Source organism: Pan troglodytes, chromosome 3 (assembly GCF_028858775.2).
Source record: "Pan troglodytes isolate AG18354 chromosome 3, NHGRI_mPanTro3-v2.0_pri, whole genome shotgun sequence".
In the NCBI taxonomy this organism is placed as follows: Eukaryota; Metazoa; Chordata; class Mammalia; order Primates; family Hominidae; genus Pan; species Pan troglodytes.
Window position 1 is genome coordinate 41,115,778 of NC_072401.2, and position 20,467 is coordinate 41,136,244.

General features: G+C 39.6%; 1 protein-coding gene across 9 annotated transcripts in view; it reads left to right on the forward strand.

The window, feature by feature from the left end:
* Window positions 1-19,026, forward strand: part of NSUN7 (NOP2/Sun RNA methyltransferase family member 7) — a 61,506-nt gene extending 42,480 nt beyond the window's left edge. For 4 of the 9 annotated variants that reach the window (XM_063808783.1, XM_001147079.6, XM_063808784.1 and 1 more), the window contains 4 exons: window positions 2,272-2,373; window positions 6,665-6,782; window positions 14,916-15,039; window positions 16,165-19,026. In XM_063808783.1, the coding sequence (XP_063664853.1) occupies window positions 2,272-2,373; window positions 6,665-6,782; window positions 14,916-15,039; window positions 16,165-16,797 (977 nt within the window). In that variant the 3' untranslated portion in view covers window positions 16,798-19,026. The remainder of the gene's footprint in view (window positions 1-2,271; window positions 2,374-6,664; window positions 6,783-14,915; window positions 15,040-16,164) is intronic. The other 5 variants (XM_063808785.1, XM_016951465.4, XM_054682850.2 and 2 more) reach the window with 2 other exon arrangements.
* The last annotated feature ends 1,441 nt before the right edge of the window (window positions 19,027-20,467 follow it).

Genomic DNA, 20,467 nt, shown 5'->3' on the forward strand with positions numbered 1-20,467 from the left:
TAGGTAGGCTGAGAAAATTTCTAGATGAACTTTAAGAAATAATCAAAGAACAATTAGTAGACACTGAAAGAAAAGGGGGAAGGAAAAAAGGGGGAAGAAATAGCAGCTATAATAAGCATAGCAGTCAGGAGAACTAGAGCTCAGAACTGTGAGACTCTGGCCTTATCCTGGGCCATTTTGAGGTGGAAATCCAGAAAAAAAATAAACCACAGAATAAAAATAAACTAAAGGCTAGGGGAGAAAGGCCCGGAGGAAAATACAAATAAGGAAAGGGGGGAAAGGAAAACATTTCCTAGGTACTGGTAATGTTTTGAAAGCCTTGATGAGGAGATGATAGGATAAGCTAAGAAGTTGTCGTATCCTGGCTGGGAGCGGTGGCTCACGCCTGTAATCCCAGCACTTTGGGAGGCCGAGGCGGGCGGATCACGAGGTCAGGAGCTCGAGACCATCCTGGCTAACACGGTGAAATCCCATCTCTACTAAAAATACAAAAAATCAGCCGGGCGAGGTGGCGGGCGCCTGTAGTCCCAGCTACTCGGGAGGCTGAGGCAGGCGAATGGCTTGAACCCCGGGGGGCGGAGCCTGCAGTGAGCCGAGATCGCGCCACTGCACTCCAGCCTGGGCAACAGCAAGACTCCATCTCATTTAAAAAAAAAAAAGAACTTGTCGTATCCTGAAGTAAGCGGGCTTTTGAAGGAACCTGTACTCTGAGGAGCTAAAAGCCTGAGCAAATAAGGAGCTGCCGACCTAGTGACTCTGGTGGGAACGTGGAACGTTAGCCAGAAACTTAGTGGGGGTGAATCCGAAAGATTATTTTATTAAACTTAGATACAAGGTAGAATGGAACAATAAGGAATTAGTTTTAAAAACATTTTAACATCGAAAAATATTAGAACCATTGAGAAATATATGAAGTTGGTCCTTGCTAACGACTTGGAATTATTTTAAGATAGAATTAAAGAAATAGATAATACGACTTTGGAGTATAATAATTTGTAATAGTCCTTTAACAAGTAATGGATAGTTTTAGAACAGAGAAAAAAAAATGTGAAATGTAGGCCAGGCACAGTGGCTCACACCTGTAATCCCACCACTTTGGGAGGCTGAGGTGGGTAGATCGGTTGAGGCCAGGAGTTCGAGTTCAGCCTGACCAACATAGTGAAACCCAGTCTACTAAAAATACAAAAATTAGCCGGGCATCATGGTGAACACCTGTAGTCCCAGCTATTCAGGAGGCTGAGGCATGAGAATTGCTTGAACCCAGGAGGCAGAGGTTGCAGTGAGCCGAGATGGTGCCACTGCACTCCAGCCTGGATGACAGACTGAGATCCTGTCTCAAAAAAAACAGCAACAACAACAACAATAACAAAAAACAAAAAGCAAAACCTCATGAAATGTAAAACTAAATTGGGAAGAAATGGAGTTTAATTAACCTTTAGTGATAGTACTGGAATGGGCAACAGCCACATACATGGTATAAATAATTGGCTGTCATGCTCTAGTGAGTTCTAGAGAGGCAGTATAATACAGAGTTTAAAAATTTGGGTCCTCTGGTTAGATTTCTGAGTTAGAATCCTGGCTGTCCACTTAGTAGCTATATAACCTTAGACAAGTTGTTTAATGTATGTTTAAACAATTATCTCAATGTTAGAAGGGCTAGTAATTCTTCAAGAGGTCGTTAAAATAATCTACATAAAGTAGCATTCAGTATATCTTCATTAATATTGTCAATACATATATTTAAATTATTTTTCAAAAATTAAAAAATGTAGGACATTATTTCTTAATCTGTTATGAAGACATAACATTTGCTTTTCTGATTTTTTTCTTCCAAAGTTTCTTTTGGAAAGTTAGTATTTTAAACCATATCCTTGTGTGTTCCCAGATCTGACTCTAGCCCATTCGTTTTTATTTTGGAAAATAAATCTTATTTTCTCTATCCAGTATTAGTCTCGAGACTGACGGCATTTTCTCTTGTGTGTCTAAATGACTTATATGACTACTTGGATGACTATCTCATAGCAACTTGGAGAAAAACAATGTTAAATATTTTCAATATTGTTTTTGAAAAGCAATATTAAAATGAAACAGAATTAACTTTATTGTTCTAATTTTTAAGTCAACATTTTAATATCTATTTAGTTTTAATAGATATTTTCCATGAAACACTTTTATTGGTAGGCAAAATGATTGAAAAATTATATGATGATAACAATATGTAAAAAGTTTTTAATGGTGCTATATTTAAAAGCATTTCTTTTTAAAATTCAGATACAGAATTCCTTAAAGATCACTCTCAAGGAGGCATCTCAGTGGACAAACTTCACGTTCTTGCTCAACAGCAGTATGAACAGCTAACACATGCAATGAAATGTAAGGTTGTCATAGGCACCATCTTGTTAAAATAAGGTGTACATTTTAGAAATATTAGTCTTTCACGATCTATTATAATCAAGCAATGAAGTGTGAGCCATGAGCACATTTTCCAGAACATTCAGTCTTACTGCCTTCAAATAACAAAATATTTATCTTTACCAATTTAATCTGTTTTTAGAATATATGCTTTACTGTAATTTTAAACAGGTTAGCAAGCATAATTTACCAATTTTGTAATGCCGAAGTGAAATAATTATGTATATTTGTAATTGTAGTTTCAGCTTTCCTGTTTCTTCTTTTAGATTTCTTACTCGATATAATTTTTGTTGTCATTGTGCCTACCCTTAACAACTCTTCTACAGTCCAAATTTTAGTCAAACTCTTATTTCTCTTAGTGCTAAGTAGAGAACAGAGAGGTGCAATCGCAGAGAAAGCCTAGATCTCTTGATTTGAAGTTTGAGTAACAAGGCGGCACTTTGAGTGATTTATATCGTTGCTTTAATCACTTCATTTAGATTTTGAGTACCACTGCCTTTCCACATATGCACACAGGAATCTAGATGTCTCTGAGAAATTAATAAGCTTTTATTAATTCCGTATATATTTATAAAGTGCTCACTTTGGGTCAGGTATTAAGCTGTATGTAAGGTGTATCAGTGTTAGCAAATCCTGACCTGCAAAGGCTTAAAGATAAATGGATATGGGCATAGACCCCATCTATATTATAGGTATAGATCTGAGTATAGATCATTCAGTAAATAAATATATAAACACACATGAGGTAGAAATAAGGCCTATACAAATCACAGAGGTCACAGCTTGCCAGAAGTAAAAGCAAAAAATAAGTAAATAGAAAGCACAGAGGAGGCTTTTTCTTTTAGTTCATATTGCTACTAAATGTTCATTTGAACATGATATGAATATGATCTAGGAAATAAGTTGATTGGAAGATCAGGAATTTGGTAAATAATAAGCCTTTTACTTGAAGCATTTTAATTAAATTTTAATTGGATATTTAAAGCTTAAAAAAGCTTCAGAAAGAATCTGAAAAGCAAAGGGATTTTAATGACATAAACTCTTTTATGATGCCAAATAAACATAAAATTTGGCAACTCTTGAGATTATGACAGTTTATGTTACTGGAAGACATACTGTAAGTCAAAACAAGTTGTATTTAATTTTCCCATAAGAAAATGCTATCTTAGGTAGTTAAGTGTGTAATCAGGGGTTTGACTCCAAATTTTGATAGAACTGACTAAAAGCCCGATTTGAAGTCAACCACATAAAAGATAATTATGTAATCTGTCATGGGATTAGAGTAAAAACAAATAAAAATTAAAAATACCGAAAGGTAACTGTGCTGAGCCCTTGTTAGTTGTGAAAATAATTTTTAAATATTTGAGCACTTATTGTTTACTTATTATGTGCCAGGCACCTGCTGCTTACTTTATATGTATCATTTTATTTAGTAATCACCAAATTTTCTTCCTTAGCTTCCATGCTATCTTTGACCAGAGCAACAAGGGGGCTCAGGCACCCCTAATTCCCTTACCCTCTAAGACTCACAGCCTTGCCACTATTCTCTACTTTAAAATCGTAAGTGGGAGCCAGGCGCGGTGGCTCATGCCTGTAATCCCAGTACTTTGGGAGGCCAAACCTGGCGGATCACTTGAGGCCAGCCTGGACAACATGGTGAAACCCCATCTCTACTAAAAATACAAAAATTAGCCGGGCGTGTTGGCGCATGCCTGTAGTCCCAGCTACTTGGGAGGCTGAGATATGAGAATCACTTGTTATAGTGAGCTGAGATTGCACCACTGCACTCCAGCCTGGGTGACAGAGTGAGACTCTGTCTCTAAATAAATAAATAAATAAGTGGGCTAGGCATGGTGGCTCATGTCTGAAATCCCAGTGCTTTGGGAGGTCAACATGGTAGGATCACTTCAGGCCAGGAGTTTGAGACCAACCTGGACAACATAGTGAGACCCTGCCTCTACAAAAAATAAAAAAAGTTATCTAGGCATGGGGGCATGCAGGCTACTCGGGAGACTGAAGTGGGAGGATTGCTTGAGCCCAGGAGTTGGAGGCTGCAGTGAGCCATGATCACCTCACTGCACTCCAGCCTAGGCAACAGAGCAAGACCCCATCTATTAAAAAAATACAAATAAATCAAGTTATAAGAAACATGTCTCCTTATATCCTTTACACCTATTAATGACAATTAACTCAAGAGGCCGCGACTCCAGGTCATTCCTCATCTCCTATACTCTGGTCTCCATAACTCTCTTCATATCCCTTGTCCACATCTCTCACTCTGTGCTCTCTAGAATTTATAGTTCCCCATCAACAAAAATTCCCTATATTTTAACTTCTTTGAATGTCCTCCCCCTTTGTAAAAAGTTCCTGTAACTTGCCTTTCCCCTGGGAACAGTGTTTCCTCAGTCTTTCCTCTCCTTCTTTTCTGAGCTATTGCCATCCCACGTTCACTCCTGCCACTAAACTGAAACGGTCCTGTGAAGATCGCCAGTGATCCCCATGCTGTTGTGTCAGTTGCCAGCCCTGGTCTACCTAGGTCTGTCTGTGGCAGTTGACAGAAGTGGTCGCTTCCTCTCCCTTCACACACTTCCATCACTTGTCTTCTAGGGCACCACCTTCCAGGCCTTCTCTCTGGCCTCCCTTTCTCTGTCTCCCTTACTGGGTCCTCTCTGTCTCAACACCCTGTTTAACATGGGAGTGTGCCACAGTCCATGCCTTGGATCTTTTTTCTCTGCCTATACTTATCCCTTGGTGATTGTATCTACTCTTATGGTTTTAAACACCTCTATGTGACTCCCAAATCTGTATTTCCAGTCTAAACTTCCTCTTGAAACTCTAAGCTTATATTTCCAGCTGCCTTCTTGACATCTCCACTTAGGGACTCATAGTCATCTCAAAGCTAACATGTCTAAGGTGGAAGCTCTGATCCTCCTCCCGCCATACTTGTTCCTCCCACAGTACTGCCATTTCAGTTAATGATAGTTGTAGCCTTCCACCCGCTTAGGCTAAAAACGTTAGCATTATCCATGATTTCTCTTTCATACCCACAGCCAGTCTGTCAGTGTATGAGGTAGGTTCTACATTCAACTTATATCCAGAATATATCCAGCTACCTCCACCACTACCACGGTGTCCAAACCACCATCACCTCACACTTGAATTACTGTAATGACCTCCTAATTTCTCTGCCAGCCTCTGCCCCTGCCCTCTGCACTCTATTCTGATCTTGTTAAAACCCATCATAACCCAAGTAAAAACCTAAGCCCTTCCGGTGGCCCACAAGTCCCTGTACTATCTGGGGCTCAGACCGTGCTTTCTGACTTCGACTTACTACTCTCTCTTCATTCCCTCTGCTCTGATCAAACCGGCCCCTTCACTTTCCTGGAACATACCAGCACCATGTTGACTTCAGGCCTTTACACTGGCTGTTCCTTTACCTTAGAATGCTTTTCTCTAAATAGCTCTGTGGCTGGTTCCTTATCTCCATCTAGTCTACCCACAGTTTGCCATCTCAACAGTGCTTTCTCTCACTGCTCTATTTCACACTATTTCTCCTGGAACTCTCTATCCCTCACCCGGCTCTGCTTTTCTCCATAGCATTGATCACTTAACAGTACTATATAGTTTTCCTATTTATCTCTGTCTTACTGTCTTTCTCCTCTACTAGAAAGTTAGCTCCACAGGGGCAAGGATTTTTGTTTGTGTTATTGTATCCCAAAGCCTAGAACAGTGCCTGTCTGGCAGGTGGTGGGTGCTCAATAAGTATGAATCAATGAGTGAATTGCAGGTGGTAGTATTACCTCATTTTACGGATGAAAAATTTAAGACTTTAAGTAATTTGCCCAGGTTCATACAGCAGTAAGTGACAGAACTGGGATTCACCTCTAAGTCTGTCTGTTTCTAGAGTCCTTTAAACTATTTAGGCAATATCACTTGTAGAAGAATGGGCAGAAGTATCAAGTTCATGGTAACCTGCAGTATTTATTTCTTTGTGTTTATAACTAAGTTGGCCTCATTTTTTGTTGAATTTTCAATTTCCATACAATCCAGTTAGAGTGACTTTACTTATTGGCCACAGACTAAATTACTAAGACAAGCTTTTACTTTAAAGGGGAGCCATTCAAGCATCTGGGGAAATTATTCTCATCAAAACCATGTGGTATTAGTATCAAATAGATGTTTGGAAACATAGCACATTTGTATAGGATTGTTAATACAGTTGTTACAGTCATTGCATCTTCTTCTAATATAGTTACTAAAGCTCAAGCAGTTGTTTACTGCACATGTTCAGTTTTTCCAGAAGAAAATGAAGCTGTTGTTAAGAAAGCACTGGAATTTCAAGACCTTGGGAATAAAGGACAACCTTACAGGTAAGAAAAGGAAGGATTCTTCTAAACAACTCAAACAAATATTTTTTAAAAGGAAAAATATTATTTTCTAAGTTGTATAAAGACATTGTACTTTTTAAAATTATACTTTAGTATGATAAAATTGCCTGACTTCTTACAAATTTAACAAAGATTCCATAGGGTCTTTTTCTTTTTGTTTCTTTCTTTTTTTTTTTTTTTTAAATGGAATCTTGCTGTGTCATCCAGGCTGGAGTGCAGTGGCACCATTTCGATTCACTACAAACTCCGCCTCCCAGGTTCAAGCAATTCTCCTGCCTCAGCCTCCCAAGTAGCTGGGATTACAGGCAAGTGCCACCACACCAGGATAATTTTTGTATTTTTAGTAGAGATGGGGGTTTTACCATATTGGCCAGGCTGCTCTCAAACTCCTGACCTCAGGTAATCCACCTGCCTTGGCCTCCCAGAGTGCTGGGATTTAAGAAATGATATGGCTGGCCTGGTGCGGTGGCTCACACCTGTAATCCCAGCACTTTGGGAGGCTGAGGTGGGCACATACCTTTACCTCAGGTGTTCAAGACCAGCCTGGGCAACATGGTGAAACCCTGTGTGTTTAAAAAAAAAAAAAAAAGAATATGATATGGCAAACGTGGAGGAATATTGATTTTATTTCAGGCAAGCCATGATTAATGATTAATCTATAGCATAAAAGACACAAGTAATATAAAGACAGAATCCATAATTCTATATTGGTTTGAGATTTGAGCTCAAATTGGAGAGTACATATATTGAAGATGTTTATAACTACTTGTTGGGGATGCTGCCAAAAGAAATTATGCATTACCTAGGGAATTATACCAAGAATCACTTCTTAGTACCCCAAAGTGGTAGAATTTAGAGTTGAAAGCAATATTACATGTCATTTAATCTCATCACCTACCTGTTGCTTGTATTTCTTTTTAATATCCCAGAAATATTCAGCTCATTTTGGACTTCAGCTGTCATGATAAAATTTGCAAATTTGTAATTTTTTTTGTTCCCCATTGTAAAAATTTCACATTACAGAAGTACTAACTTAAAACGAAAGCCTTTTTCCAAATGGCATCCTCTTATATATAATTGTTCTTAACAATTTGATTTATAGTCTTCTAGATTTTTCCACCACCATAGAATGTGCATATTTTAAGATTTAATCGATATTGTCAAATTACTACCAAGACATTCACTCTTATAAACCTGTTTTCCCACAGCTTCAGAAATGCTGAGCTTCATCAGACTTAAAATCTTTACTCACTTGTGGGGTGAAAACATGAGATGTCGTTACTGATTGTATTTTCATTTCTCTATTACTGAGGTTGAGTATGCTTCCTGTTTACTGACTGGTCAGTGTACTGTGGAGTGGTTAAAAGTAGGGATTCTAGAGCAGTGGTTGTCAAACATTTTTGCTCAAATAATCCTTGAACTTTTTTTTTTTTTTTTTTGAGTCAGAGTCTTGCTCTGTTGCCCAGGCTAGAGTGCAGTAGCACGATCTCAGCTCACTGCAACTTCCACCTCCTGGGTTCAAGCAGTTCTCTTGCCTCAGCCTCCCAAGTAGCTGGGATTACAGGCACGTGGTACTTCACCTGGCTAATTTTTGTATTTTTCATAGAGACGGAGTTTCACCATCTTGGCCAGGCTGGTCTTGAACTCCTGACCTCAAGTGATCCACCTGCCTTGGCATCCCAAAGTGCTGGGATTACAGGCGTGAGCCACCATGCCCGGCCCCTAAACATTTTTGAATAACTATATATCTTATTCTTTATTTTAGACTTAATGTCTAACATTTTCATCATAAGTTTAAATAGCTGCAAAATATATTATTTCTGGAATATTATATTACATATGTGTTTTAAATATATTTCTGTTAAATGTTTGGACCTGCAGATTTATTTATCTTATTTGATTTATGGAAAAATGCTAAATTTGTTACCTATTTTATATAACCAGTTCTCATTGTCAAAACCAAATTTACCTTGTCAGAAAAGGTCTGACTTTATTCTTTAATTCAAATAATCATTAATATTCTTTTGTGATTTTCTTCTAAATTTAAATTCTAAGATAGATATATAGAAATAAGGAAGGGAAAGGGAGGGAGGGAAGAAGTGAGTGTAGGAAGAGAGGAAGGGAGAAAGGGAGGGAGGAAAGAAGGGAGGGAGGGAGGAAGGGAGGGAGGGAGGAAGGAAGGAAGGTTTGCTGAGTTTGATACCCTCTTTAAGATTTCTTACCTAAACTCTTGCATTGCCATGGGAGAAGAGGGCCACATTCCTGAGTTGTCCCTTTGTTGGCATCCTGGAGATGTTAACATCCCAGGACAATGGACTATAACAAGGTAGTGACAGTTATACCTTTTTTGTTAAGTGGGAGAAGGGTATTGTGAATGGTGAAGTGGCTGTAAAAGGTGGCTGTGAAATACAGTTAATGATATTACCTACATCATTAGATCCTTGTGGAGATTGAATATATTAACACACGAGCAGTATCTGGCATATAATAAATGTTCAATAATTTTAAATTGTTATAGTTGTTATTATTTATTTATAAATTTCATGTTCATGTACTTTCCCACTGTTTTCAACTGGATTATTCTTTTTCTTCTTTTCACATGTCTTATTATATATTAGGAAGAGTTGCTGTTTTCATATGAATTACAGATATTTTTCAGATTGTTTATCTTTTTATTTTTAAATAAATACTTGAATTAAAAATTTGCTTTATAGGTTGAGCATGGTGGCTCACGCCTGTAATCCCAGCACTTTGGGAGGCTGAGGTGGGTGGGCCATTTGAGCTCAGGTTTTCAAGACCAGCCTGGGCAATGTGGTGAAACCCCATCTCTACAAAAAAATACAAAAATTAGCCACGTGTGGTGGTGTACTCCTGTAGTCCCAGCTATTCGGGAGGCTGAGGTGGGAAGATTGCTTGAGCCCAAGAGGTCAAGGCTGTAGTGAGCCGAGATCGCATCACTGCACTCCAGCCCGGGTGACAGAGGGAGACTCTGTCTCAAAAAAAAAAAAGAAAAGAAAAGAAAAGAAAAAGTAATTGCTTTACAGCAATTTCTGTGTAGATATTTGTATCAATGTTTTCCTTATGGATTCTACATTTTGTGTTATGTGAATTCCTAGCTTATGAATGCTTTGATCAGTTTTCTTATAGTACTTTCATAATTTCATCTTTTTTATATTTAAATAATTGAGTTTTCTGCTGTTTATTTTGGTAAAAGAGTCAAGTATGGATCAAGGTTTATTTTTTCCCCAAATAATCTTTCCTTGGCCCCCGTTCCCCTTTGGTTTAAAATGCCATCTTTTAAAATTACGTTTTAAGCCCATATATACTGTGTGGATCTGTAATTCTATTCCATTGATGTTTGGCTCTTTCTATACTAATATGACAATGCTATAACCACTATAGTTTTAAGTGGGTTTCTTCTCAAATTTTATATTATTTTTTTGTTACATAAACCCCACCCACAATCCAAAGATGCATAATGAAATGGTTAACAATTTCCTTCCTATATCTTGCCACTTCTAGTCCTAAAATATCCCATTAAAGTGATGAAGTAGGGTTCTGGAGGTCCCTTGATGAGCTAGGTCCCTTTTTATTATGTGATGGTCTGGAGGGACACTTGGAGAGCTGGGGCAGCAAATAGGAGTAAGCCCAGAAATTTTGATATTTTTACTGCTGATACAGCCACACCAGCATGTACCAGCTGAATAGCAACTACATGGATGTGTATGTTTGTTTGTTTATTTGTTTTTTTGTATCACACCATAAACTTTTTTATTGAAACCTACAGTAGGAAATACATTTTATATCACAACTCAGAACACAATTACGTATATTTCATGAAAAAGTAAGTACCTTTTACCCTGACACTTTGTACTGCATTCTATTCTTTTTTTTTTTTTTTTAAATTATACTTCAAGTTTCAGGGTACATGTGCACAATGTGCAGGTTAGTTACATATGTATACATGTGCCATGCTGGTGCGCTGCACCCATTAGCTCGTCATCTAGCATTAGGTATATCTCGTGCTAACCCTCCCCCCTCCCCCCATCCCACAACAGTCCCTAGAGTGTGATGTTCCCCTTCCTGTGTCCATGTGTTCTCATTGTTCAATTCCCATCTATGAGTGAGAACATGTAGTGTTTGGTTTTTTGTCCTTGTGATAGTTTACTGAGAATGATGATTTCCAGTTTCATCCATGTCCCTACAAAGGACATGAACTCATCATTTTTTATGGCTGCATAGTATTCCATGGTGTATATGTGCCACATTTTCTTAATCCAGTCTATCATTGTTGGACATTTGGGTTGGTTCCAAGTCTTTGCTATTGTGAATAGTGCTGCAATAAACATACGTGTGCATGTGTCTTTATAGCAGCATGATTTATAGTCCTTTGGGTATATACCCAGTAATGGGATGGCTGGGTCAAATGGTATTTTTAGTTCTAGATCCCTGAGGAATCGCCACACTGACTTCCACAATGGTTGAACTAGTTTACAGTCCCACCAACAGTGTTAAAGTGTTCCTATTTCTCCACATCCTCTCCAGCACCTGTTGTTTCCTGACTTTTTAATGATTGCCATTCTAACTGGTGTGAGATGGTGTCTCATTGTGGTTTTGATTTGCATTTCTCTGATGGCCAGTGATGATGAGCTTTTTTTCATGTGTATGTTTATATTATGTTATAGATATACATCAAGTATAGGTAACTATTCCTATTTTAATAAGCTTTTTGAGATGTAATTCACATACTATGCAATTCACCATTTTAAAGTGTACAATTCAGTGCCTTAAAATATTAATACATTCATGAAGTTGTACAACAATCACCATTAACTTTTGTATATGATAAGAGTTAGGAGTCCAAATTCCTTCTTTGCATGTGGCCATCCAGTTCTCCCAGCAACACTTGTGGAAAAGATTATTCTCCCCTATTGAATGGTCTTGGCACCCTTGTTGAAAATCAGTTAATCCCAGCCTGGGCAACATAGAGAGACCCCATCTCCACAAAAAATCAGCCAGGTGTGGTGGTGCCTACCTGTAGTCCTAGCTACTCAGGAGGTCAAGGCTGTAGTGAGCTGTGATTGGGAGACAGAGCAAAAGCCTGTCTAAAACAAAAAGAAAGAAAATAGAAAACCCACTAATCATAGATGCATGGGCTTATTTCTGGACTCTCATTCTATTCTCATTCTATCCGTTGATTTATATGTCTATACTTAAGCCAATAGCACAATAAGAGGTTTTCAAAATCACTAATGGGGCCGGGCACGGTGGCTCACGCCTGTAATCCCAGCACTTTGGGAGGCCGAGGTGGGCGGATCACCTAAGGTCAGGGGTTCGAGACCAGCCTGGCCAATGTGGCGAAACCCTGTCTCTACTAAAAATAAAAAAATTAGCCAGGCGTGGTGTCAGGTGCCTGTAATCCCAGCTACTTGGGAGGCTGAGGCAGGAGAATCGCTTGAACTAGGAGGCGGAGGTTGCAGTGAGCCGAGATCACGCCATTGCACTCCAGCCTGGGTGACGGAGCAAGACTCCATCTCAAAAAAAAAAAAAAAATCACTAATGGATGCCTAGTTTTATGAAAAGACTTTGCAGCATTTAATGATATGATCAGATATTATTTCTCATCTGACATTTTAACATGGTAGTGAATTACATTTAGTAATTACATTTTCTTTGAGCTTGAGGTCTAGGTTGTGTTCTGTGTTTTGATTTTCTGTTACCTAGTAAGAGTGGAGGGCATGAAGGTGAGCAGTGCATGAGAGGTCTTAGTGTGCACGCGCCAGAGTACATGCTTCTCTGGTCTTAGTACTCATTGTGGTCATCAGTATCTGCACATGCCTGGCTTCTGGTGGTTAATTTGCTCACCTGGTCTCTATTGTTTCAGGATCCTATTATTTTCATTGCTGTCAATGAGCCCAGTTGTGTCACTGCATCCCCTACTGTCAGCCCTGGCCTGCAGAGGAAAACCACTACCAAACCTCTCAGTGCTGTGGTGCCCCTCTCACCAGGCCATTCCTTGCTGCTTGATAGTGGGTGTACTTTTGGGACCCTCCTCTCAACATAGCCTTCTGGTGGGTTTTCCAGCCTTAATAGTGTTATCCATGGCAGCAAGCTCACTTCTCTGTCCTCTTGTTCTTTCTTCCACTGCTTGCCATCTGCAGCCTGGCATTGCTTCCTCACCAAGTGTGAGCCATTGTGTGTTTGTTTTCTTTTTAAGAAATTACCTCAAACTTAGTGGCTAAAAACATCTATTACTTAGTTCACATAAGTCAGATATGTCTGGCATGGCACAGCCAGGTTCTCTGCTCAGGATATGAGCTAGGCTGAAGTCTTTGGAGGCTCTGGGAACAGTCTACTTCCAAACCCACGCTTGTGTTTGCAGGACTGAGGTCCTCGTCTCCTTGCTGCTGTCACTTGACTGCTTTCCACTCCTAGAGGCCACTTTATTCCTTGTCCCGAGTTCCCCAATCTGTGCACCTGCAGTAGCTGTCATAGCATCTTGTGTTTTGAATCTCTGACTTCTTCCATGTCTGACCTCTAGACCCTGATTTCAAAGGTCATGTGATTAGGTCAGATCCACCCAGATAATATCCCTATCTTCGGGGTAACTAACGTGGGACCTATCCTACATCTGCAAAATCCCCTTTGTCATGTGTGTTAGTTTCCTGGGCTGCTGAAAGAAATTCCTCCAAACTTGGTGGCTTATAATAACAAACATTTATTCTCTCATAGTTCCGGAGGCTGGGAGTCCTAAACCAAGGCATTGGCAAGGTGCTGGCTGGTTGGATTCCTCCTGCGGCCTGTGCTGGAGAGGCCTGTCCCCTGTGCTCTCCCAGCTTGTGGTGGTTGCTGGCTGTCCTTGCTGTTCTTTGGCTTGTAGCTGTGTCACATGGACACTATTATTATTATTATTTTGAGATGGAGTCTTGCTCTGTCACCCAGGATGGAGTACAGTGGTGTGATCTCAGCTAATTGCAACCACCACTTCCTGGGTTCAAGTGATTCTCCTGCCTCAGACTCCCAAGTAGCTGAGATTAAAGGCACCTGCCACCACATCTGGCTAATTTTTGTTTTTTTGAGCCAGAATTTCACTCTTGTCGCCCAGGCCGGAGTGCAATGGTGCCATCTTGGCTTGAACCTCTGAGGTTCAAGCAATTCTCTTGCCTCAGCCTCCCGAGTAGCTGGGATTACAGGAGTCTGCCACCACACCCGGCTAATTTTTGCATTTTTAGCAGAGACGGGGTTTCACCATGTTGGCCAGGCTGGTCTCGAACTCCTGGCCTCAAGTGATTTGCCTGCCTCGGCCTCCCAAAGTGCTGGGATTACGGGCGTGAGCCACGGCACCTGGCCAGGACACAATGATTAATAAAAGATTTCCTGATAGTTTAACTCATGTGGAATAGTGTTTAATTGCTTTAACTTATTATTAAATATATTTTAATAATATAAGCCTGGAAATAGAATCATTTATTATTCATATGAACCACTTACTAAGAAATGATAAATTCATATTAAACATAAAAACTGAAATTTTCATTTTAAATCTATTCATGATTTGAGATTTTTCTGACACAAAGTCTTTGTTATGTACTTTCTTGAACACTATGTAACTCATCTATTAATCCTCAAAAAGTGACTGGGAAGAATAATGTAATTAAAGTGATAGGCTATATTTTTATATTGTAATTGTGCAAAAAGTAACCAAAAGAAAATGTTTTCTCCTTTGTATTTTGAAAATAGTAGAAATATAGGACATTTTGGATAACTGTGATTAATGTACTTATTTACCTGCTTTGATAATGGAAAGCTTTTACTAACATATTAGTGACTTTGGGAAGGTCAGTTTTTAGTTTGTTAAACATTTGTTATTCTTGGCATAGTTGGTTAAAGATGGAGAATCTGGGATTTATAATAAATTATGAATATAAAATATTAGAGCTTTTAACTTATAATAGTATTTAGGGAAAGGCTGCTTCAGAATTGTGTTCTTGATTGGAATTTCTGTTTAAACGATTGGTAAAGTATACTAGAAAAAAATGTAGTGTAATTTACTTTCTTCCTCTCTTGGCAAAGAAGCCATTCTAACTGCTGAATGCTTGTTCCTGTCTGCTGCAGGCTTAGTCCTCCTGTTCTTCCACTGTGCTCCTTAAAGGAAATTCAATTGTCTACTGATAAATTTTTCAGAATGGAACCATCTGAAATTACCAATGGTTGTTTTCTTTCTATTTTAACAAGGGAGGTAAGGAAAAAAAATCCTAATCCATGTCATACTTTGGAATTAATAAACTACAAAGCCTCATAAGAGGAAGCCAGGAACTGTGCACATTCTGTAAAGATGTGTTTTCATTTCACAAACACATTTCAGCTGAAGGGCAGGAACAAGAATTGGCAAATAAGCCCTGTCCTTTTTTTTTTTTTTTTTGAGACGGAGTCTTGCTCTGTAGCCCAGGCTGGAGTGCAGTGGCGTGATCTCGGCTCACTGCAACCTCCGCCTCCCAGGTTCAAGCAATTCTCTGACTCAGCCTCAACCTAGTAGCTGGGATTACAGGCACCCACCACCATGCCTGGCTAATTTTTTTATTTTTAGTAGAGATGGGGTTTCACCATCTTGGCCAGGCTGGTCTTGAACTCGACTTCATGATCCACCTGCCTCGGCCTCACAAAGTGCTGGGATTACAGGTGTGAACCACCGCACCCGGCCAGCCCTGTTCTTTATACTTGGGGCCCCCGAGTGTTCCTCTTCTGCCTGGCTGCCACCCCCACCTCCCCAAGCATTTTGTAACATCTGGTGCATCTTCCCTCATATGTAAGAAATAAGCAGCCAGGTGTGGGGGCTCACGCCTGTAAGCCCAGCACTTTGGGAGGCTGACGTGGGTGGATCACCTGAGGTCAGGAGTTCGAGACCAGCCTGGCCAACATGGTTCACTCCATCTCTACTGAAATACAAAAATCAGCTGGGTGTGGTGGCGCATGCCTATCATCCCAGCTACTCAGAAGGCTGAGGCAGGAGAACTGCTTGAAATTGGGAGGTGGAGGTTGCAGTGAGCTGAGATTGCACCAGCCTGGGCGACAAAGTGAGACTCCATCTCAAAAAAAAAAAAAAAAAAAAAAAAAAAAATCTGTGTGATTCTTTTTTTCTATCAGGTTCATAAATGGGGAAGTTTAAGTTTTTTGTTTTTTTGTTTTTTTAAAAAGGCATTTGCTGAGGCTTATGAGATTGGGGACTAAGGCCTAAAAACTATTTCTTATTTCTTTTAGTATAATAAAGAGAGTCTTTTTATTTTTACTGATACATTGATAAATATTTGCAGGAGACACAATAATAGCTAACTCCCACATTTAGTAAATGCTTCTTTAATTGCAGCGGGACCCTTCTGAGACAGTGTCTGTGAATGATGTTTTGGCCCGAGCTGCAGCCAAGGGTCTGCTGGATGGGATTGAGTTGGGTAAATCATCAAAACGGGAGAAGAAGAAGAAAAAATCAAAAACATCATTGACAAAAGGTGCCACTACTGATAATGGCATCCAAATGAAAATTGCTGAGTTCCTGAATCGAGAAACTAAAGCCAGTGCTAATCTATCAGAGACTGTAACAAAACCACCTCTTCCCCAGAAAAATACTGCTCAAGTGGGGGCTTCCTCACAGACCAGAAAACCCAACAAGCTGGCCCCCCATCCTGCAGTGCCTACATTTGTGAAGAACACTTGTCCCTCCAGACCGCGTGAACGGCAGACACACTTCTTAAGACCTCGGCCAGAAGACAGAATGGTTGCTCTGAAACCCATTGAGATTGTTCTGCCTCCAGTCTTTATGCCATTTTCAAGTCCCCAAGGGATCAGATCTCGGATGCCAACTCAACATTTGTACTGTCGTTGGGTTGCACCCAAGGCACTTCTGCCCACCTGCCTTCCCACACACTCACTATCCAGAAAAGAGGAAAAGCCTAAAGATGACACACCTTCCTCCCTACTCAGGCCTCCTCGGCGATGGCTTTGATTGTCTTGTGTTTTTTATAGGGGCCAAAAAGCAGTTGATTTTTTTTCAAAGTCTAGTATTTCTCTGAAGATTCTACATCTCTACACAAGATATTCATTCTTTTGGTCACCTAGGGATCTTCTAAGTGTGTTATTACTTTCAGAGAATTCAGACAAGTGAGAAACAATAATGTAGGAGTCAGCAAAGCAGAATTCAGAGACTTCAGCCAATCACTGCTGCTCTGAGAGGATCCAGTTAGAGACTCAGTATCAGCGGTCAGAACTTATCTCACTCCTGTGAACTTTCGGGCTGGACTTAAAGCTGCCAAGTTTCCCCTGCAGGGAAGGAAACACTGCCTCCCTTCAGCAGGTAGCTCATTAGAAAGCCAAACAGGCAAACGATCCTGGCCTCTCCCTCCAGCTGACTGCTCTTCAGCATCCATGCGGTTGTAGTCGTGACTTTCTCAGTCACGATCAAGGGTGATTTTTTCTTAAATATCAAGCTGTTCTTTGAACAGGGAATGAACATGAGTTTTTGTAACGTGACTGAAGTTGAGTTTAAGTAGGAAGCGCAGGAAGTTCCCAAGTGCCAGGTGTGTGTAGCTCAGAGTTCCTTTTACAGTGAGGTGTCTCTCACTGGGGGAGCTTCCAGGATCCTGAGCAGACTGGACACAATCATCTCTCCCTTCCTCTATGTCAAGCACTGTTACAAAAGACTGTGAGCAAATTTCCATCTAAATATTAATAATTCTGAAGAAGAGGCAAAACTGTTGAATGCAAGCGATACCTATTGTTGAAGAAACCCACAAATTTCTGATTCTAAGATCAGGGGATACAACAAAATCTACAAGTCATTTCAAATAGCACACAGGAATCAAATTTTGGTAAATCATTTCTGAGGCACAATTAAATATATTGTAGCACTATGTTAATTATATTAAATGTCGATTCATCTTGAATGTATTCTCAATTGCCTACCAAGAATTGGTATGATTATCATTTCTGGGTCTACTGATTTTTCATCATGGCAACAGAAATTGTCATTAAATAGAATAAGACACAACTATATATCTTATTATTTAAAAACATTCATAGACATATTCATAAAGTTTGAATTTAAAGTTTTATTTTTGCAATTCAGTTGTATAGAAATGTTATGTAAATTCCTAAATGCTCAATCAGGTGGCATGATTTTTAGAATATTATCCTTTTCAAGATGAATACTTAGGTCTACTTCAGCTCTGATATTCTATTTTTACTTTCTTACTTGAAGTGAGAAAAGAGAATGGTGAATTGTATTATAGCGGTAATACATTATTTTTATTTTAGCTTAGATTTACATTTATCAGTAAAACGTGTCAGTGGGCTGGGTGCAGTGGCTCACATCTGTAATCTCAGCAGTTTGGGAGGCTGAGGTGGGCACACCACTTGAGCACCGGAGTTCCAGACGAGCCTGGACAACATGGCAAAACCCCAAAACCCCATCTCTACAAAAAATACAAAAATTAGCTGGGTGTGGTGGGACACGCCTGTAGTCCCAGCTACTTAGGAGGCTGAGGTACAAGGATCTCTTGAGTCCAGGAGGTGCAGGTTGCAGTGAGCCAAGATTGCCCCACTGCACTCCAGCCTGGGAAGCAGAGTGAGACCTTGCCTCAAAAAAAGAAAAAAAAAAATGTCAACGAAGAAAGGAAACAAGACTTTTTTATAGTTGAACCAGGCTTATTGTATTTTAAATCCCTGAAGAATTCTTCATGTTATCACTCTTGTACAGAAAGATATGAAGTGCTCAGCTTATTTTGCTGATTTTGAAAATCAAACACTATCAATCATCTCCTTGCCCTAAAATTATAGCGTGTGGCTCATCCTCTTATCCCACCCAGATTTCTATCTGGTTAGGGTAGTCCATGCCTCAAGGAAGGCGGTGCAGCTTAATTTAACATTGTTCAGTAAAGAATCCCATTGTATATCATAAGAATCCCTTATCCTTTTCGGGCCCTCCCCCATACCAGACTGAAAAGTATTCCATTGTGCAGAAGTAGCTGGTCTGAGATTTTTATTTTCAAGTGTATTTTCTGTGATGTTGTCTCATTGTTATGGAATAGTTTAGGATAATTTTCTGATCTCTACAGTAGCATGTGAAGTCACAATTTGTTGCCACTTACATTGATTATCTCCTAACATGCATTTGGCACTAAATTATTTTTCTTTAGAAGTATATGAAGATTCTGAATTAAACCATTCATTAATTACACTGCAGTTTTCTTCTTTGAGAATCTTCTATGAAGGACATGATCAATTATTTATTTAAATACTTCTTTGGTAGAGTGAAAAGGGAAAAGAATTTTGGATAAAAGCAATATGAGGCCGGACGTGGTGGCTCACATACTTTGGGAGGTTGGGGCGGGCGGATCACCTGAGGTCAGGAGTTCCAGACCAGCCTGGCCAACGTGGCGAAACCCTGTATCTACTAAAAATATACAAATTGGCCGGGCGTGGCAGTGCATGCCTGTAATCCCAGCTACTCAGGAGGCTGAGGCACGAGAATTGCTTGAACTCGGGAGGTGGAGGTTGTGGTGAGCTGAAATTACACCACTGCACTCCAGCCTAGGCGACAGAGTAAGACTCTGTCTGAAGAAAAAAAAAAAAGCAATATGAGGGAATTCTAATGAAGGAGAATATTGATTCCACTGACATGTTTCATTTGGCGTTTTACATTCTTGGACTTTAGATAAAAGTGCTGCAAAATTCTAAATAATGAAATTACTAGTATTCAGATACTCCAATAGCAAACTTATATTTTTAATCTGAAATTATTTACCACCATATAATGCCTGAAACCATAATGAAATTTTCTTCATTACTGCCTAGAGAGAAACCACTGTGGAAGTGCAAGATGAACAGAAAGCGGGGACATACTTTAAATTCTGTTTATCTGCCTTCCTGCGCCTAACGGTTAAGCTAAACCAGATTCAACTGATTTCTCTAGTTACCTTTCATTTTGGATTTAGTGTGTGTACACCTCTATTCTTTATTCTTTGATGTCAGGTTCTGAAAGGAAGTGATAAACTTCTTCGTGCTAAAATATCACAATCCTAGCAAGACCGCTTACAAAAGACTCGAGTTGGTGACTAAATAGGCTTCTATGTCCGGAAAGCCAGCTGGCCTTCCTGATCACCAAATAAGTACAGGGTGATTACTCAAAATTTGAAGTTACTTCCTAGTTCTTACCAGGCAGAAATATGTAGTAACTAATCAAAGCAAAATGCTCCATTACTAAAGTGATTTCTAAGAAGTCTGAGGTAAGAATAATTTAAAAATAACTAGAGACACCGAGTTTCTATTTCTATTCCTTGTATATGTCAATGAGCCAAACGTTTTATGCAGCTAAATTTATTCTCATAACAAATTACATTTAAATGTGTAAAAGTGGTCAACAGGAAAAGGGTATAAAGGAAAACAAAGCGTTCTTTCAGGGGAAGTAAGCTGCTCTGGAGGCCAGGAACTACTGCTTGCGTTGACACGGTGTGAGTGGGTATCTTTGCCCTGAAGCTGAAGTTAAACTTTCTACTGGCTGTGTGGCACACATGTTAGATGTGTATTAGGTTAAGCCTGGCCAACTAGAGAGCGAAGGGGCTTATTAGTTAAATTGTGCTAATATCAGTTAGGAAAATGCTTGTCATGTTGTGGTGAAA